The sequence below is a fragment of the Gallinula chloropus genome (genome assembly GCF_964237585.1).
Source record: "Gallinula chloropus genome assembly, chromosome: 30".
Taxonomy (NCBI): domain Eukaryota; kingdom Metazoa; phylum Chordata; class Aves; order Gruiformes; family Rallidae; genus Gallinula; species Gallinula chloropus.
In genome coordinates, this window is record NC_140115.1 from 5001767 (window position 1) to 5006024 (window position 4258).

The following is a 4258-nucleotide window of genomic DNA, read 5'->3' on the forward strand; positions in this document are numbered from 1 at the left end:
CAGCAGGGTGTGATCACAGAGCATCCAGCACAGGGCAGCTGAGAGCAGGGCTGATGGACAGAGCAGCTCTCCCCACTCTGCACTCAGGGGAAGGTTTCACTGGCACTGCAGCAGCAATGTCAGGGAGTTCTGACAGGAGAAACACTCTTCAGGTACAGGCAGGAGAAAACCAAAGCTCCAAAGCTCTGCTCTGCCCTCAGGTGAAACTGGAGTGACCGTGCTGAAAAGCTCATTGCTACCCACAGGGGATTTACTGTGAGATCACACCATCCTCATATTGACTCACTGCTGCCAGGCAGGACTGAGTTCTCCAGAGCCCACAGCCAACCCTCTTCCCAGCAGTGGCACACTCAAGCCAGCACAAAGCACACCTCCCAAAGGGGACCTGACAAAAGTCTTCCTGAATGCAGAGAGTCAATGTGAATTGCAATCTGTTTTCCTCAAAGAAGAGTTCCCTAACTTCTCACTACCTTTTCCTCCTTGGACAGGTCTCCACACTTGACAGCAGCAGATGTCCAACAGCAGCAGCTCCATCAGCCAGTTCCTCCTCCTGCCCTTTGCAGACACACGGGAGCTGCAGCTCCTGCACTTCTGCCTCTTCCTGGGCATCTACCTGGCTGCTCTCCTGGGCAATGGCCTCATCATCATCACCATAGCCTGTGACCACCACCTCCACACCCCCATGTACTTCTTCCTCCTCAATCTCTCTGTTGTTGACCTTGCCTACATCTCCACCACTGTTCCCAAAGCCATGGCCAATTCCTTGTGGGACACCAGGGCCATTTCCTACACAGGATGTGTGGCTCAACTCTTTTTCTTCCTATTTTTGATCTCCACAGAGCACTTTCTGCTCACTGTCATGGCCTATGACCGCTACGTTGCCATCTGCCACCCCCTGCACTACGGGACCCTCCTGGGCAGCAGAGCTTGTGTCCACATGGCAGCAGCTGCCTGGGGCAGTGGGTTTCTCCATGCTGTGCTGCACACAGCCAACACATTTTCACTGCCCTTATGCAAGGGCAATGCCCTTGACCAGTTCTTCTGCGAAATCCCCCAGATCCTCAAGCTCTGCTGCTCAGATGCCTACCTCAGGGAGATTGCAGTCATTGTGGTCACTGCCTCTTTTGCTTTTGGCTGTTTTGTGTTCATTGTGGTGTCCTATGTGCAGATCTTCAGGGCTGTGCTGAGGATGCCCTCGCAGCAGGGACGGCACAAAGCCTTTTCCACCTGCCTCCCTCACCTGGCTGTAGTCTCTCTCTTTATCAGCACTGTTGTGTTTTCCTACCTGAAGCCCCCCTCCATCTCCTCCCTATTTCTGGATCTGGTACTGGCATTTCTTTACTCGGTGTTTCCACCAGCAGTGAACCCCCTCATCTACAGCATGAGGAACCAGGAGCTCAAGGATGCTGTGTGGAAACTGATGATTGGATGTTTCTAAGCAGCCACAAACTCCTCATCTGTTTCTGCTATGGCTGGCCATGTAACTCACTTTAGGACCAGTCTCTATTTAGGAGGGTTTGTTTCCTTGCATTTTATCTAAGCTGTAATCACTGGGTGCATGTACATCCCATTCCTAATGAAGTATCTCCTGGTCTTGTGTGACCCAGACAATGCATAATGATGAGCTGTGCTCTCTTTGCATCACGTTTCCCTGGAAAGGTGCACAAATTTTTCTTTATCTATTTTTCTCCTGGTATTTATAAAAAAAGCACATTTTTTATCAGCCAAAACACTTGTCTACTTGTCTGAAATGGCAATGCTTTCCCTCCATGACAGAACGGGATTTCCTGTTTTCTCTGTACCACAGAATCATTGAATCACATCGGAAGAGACCGTTAGGGACATCGAGTCCAACCACAGCCTAACCCTGTCTAATCCACCTCCAGACCATGTCCTCAAGCAGAACATTTACACACCTTTTAAATACCTCCACAATTTCCATGGGCAGCCTGTTCCAACACTTGACTACCCTTTAGTAAAGAAATCCCTCTAGATATCAAACCTAAGTCTCCCCTGGTGGAATTTGAAACCATTTCCTCTTATCCTATCCCTGTCTATCTGAGATAAGAAACTGAACCCCAACACCCTACACCCTCCTTGCAGGTACTTGTAGAGAGCACTAAGGTCTCCCCTCAGCCTCCTTTACTCAAGACTAAAAAGCCCCAGTTCCCTCAGCCACTCCTCACTGGACTTGTGTTCCAAACCTTATCTAGGTTGACTGTTCTGGACACGCTCCAGCATCTCGACATCCTTCTTGTAGTGAGGGGCAAGAAACTGGACATGGTACTCATGGTGTGGCCTCTCCAGAGCAGAGTACAACAGAACAATCACTTCCCTACTCCTGATGGTCACACTGTTCCGTCCACAGGCCAGGATGCTGTTGGCCTTCTTGGCCACCTGGGCACAGCGCTGGTGGGTGTTCATCTGATTGTCCACTAACACCCCCAGATCTTTGGCCTCCAGGGAGCTGTCCAGCCACTCTGCCCCAGGCCTGTAGCATTGCCTGGGCTTGTTGTGACCAAAGTGCACGACTCGGCTCTTGGCCTTGTTGAACCCCACAAAACTGGCCTCTGCCCATCGATCCAGCCTGTCCAGGCCCCTCTGCAGAGCCTTCCTGCCTGCCAGCAGATCAACACTCCCACACAATTTGGTGTCATCTGCCAACTTACTGAGGGTGCAAATGATCCCCTCACCCAGCACATTAATAAAGATGTTAAAGAGGATGGGCCCCAGCACTGAGCCCTGGGGAACACCACTTGTGACCTGCTGCCAGCTGGATTTAACTCCCTTCACCAAAACTCTTTGGGCCCAGCCTTCAGCCAGTTTCTAACCCAGCACAGAGTATACCCATCTAATCCATGAGCAGATAGTTTCTCCAGCAGGATGCTGTGGGAGACAGTGATGAAGGTTTGACTGAAGTCCAGGTAGATCACATCCAGAGCCTTCCCCTCATCCACTAAGCAGGTCACCATGCAATAGAAGGAGATCAGCTTCTTCAAGCACGACATGACTTTGCTGAACCCATGCTGACTGGGCCTGATGGCCAGAGTGTCCTGCCTGTGTTGCATGATGGTTCTCAAGATGATCACCTTCTCCAGCACTGAGGTCAGGCTGACAGACCTGTAGTTCCCTGGGTCCTCCCTCTGTCCCTTCTTGCAGATGGGTGTCACATGTGCCAGTTTCCAGTCAGGTGGAACCACCCCAGTCAGCCAGGACTGCTTGTAAATAAGGGAAAGTGGCTTGGGGAGCACTTCTGCCAGCTCCCTCAGTGCTTTTGGGCATCCAGACCTATAGACCTGTGCACGTCTAAGCAGCTGAGCAGGTCAGTAACCAATTCCCCTTGGATGATGGGTGCTTCGGTCTACTTCCCATCCCCATCTTTCCACTCAGGGGTCTGACTATCAGGAGACAATTGTCATGCTGCTAGGGACTGAAACAAAAATGGCATTAAGTACCTCAGCCTTTTCTTCATCCTCTATCACAGTGGTTCCCCCCAGATCCAGTAAAGCTGGGAGATTCTATTGTTAATACTTTAAAATATTTAATAGATTCAATTTTTTTAATTCTTTAAGTACAATGACAAATGGAGGGACAGAGAGAATCTCCCACCCTAATTGTAGGTTGCAAACAAAAGTTGCAAGGGCTGTAAAACCTTCCTGGCCTGAAATCTCCCCAGGTAGCCCACTAGCAGCCCCAGTAATCATGGGGGTCAGGGCGTTCCTAGACAAGAGAATGGTCCTAAGAATGTCTCAGGTCATTTTTGGACTTTACTGGGTTCCCCCTTTGATATTCTAAACATACAGCAATAGCTCCCTAATAAATCTATGGAGGCTGAATGGTGTTCCTGGGCTGAAACCTCCCCAGGTAGCCCACATGCAGTCCCATGAACCTTGGAGCGAAGGGCATTCCCAGCCAAAGGAATGGTCCGTAACCCCAGACATCATTTTCTGGTTCCACCAGTGTCCACGTTCAAGAAGTGCAAAACGTCCAGCAATCTCTTCCAAACAAAAGGTTTGAGAGCTACAGTATCTTGTGAGCCTGAAAACCTTCCCTGCTAGGTAGAGCAATAGCAGCACCAGTAAATTTGGGACTCAGAGCTTTCGTAGCTGAGGGAACGGTCCTAAGAGTGTGTGGTGTCATTTCTGGGCTCTGCCAGCGTCCAACTTCGAAAACACCAAACGTCCAGTAAGAGCCCCAAACAAAAGGTGTGAGGGAGGAAAGAATTCTCTGGCAGGAAATCTCCCCAGGGAGCCTGCAG

At 50.3% G+C, this 4258-nt stretch overlaps 1 protein-coding gene across 1 annotated transcript; it reads left to right on the top strand.

The window, feature by feature from the left end:
- Positions 1–511: 511 nt before the first annotated feature.
- LOC311202526 (olfactory receptor 14C36-like) lies at positions 512–1438 on the top strand (the record flags this gene model as incomplete). The annotated part of the gene is made up of 1 exon (XM_084277107.1): positions 512–1438. The coding sequence occupies one exon, from the start codon at positions 512–514 to the stop codon at positions 1436–1438; it is 927 nt and encodes a 308-aa protein (XP_084133233.1).
- Positions 1439–4258: the final 2820 nt, after the last annotated feature.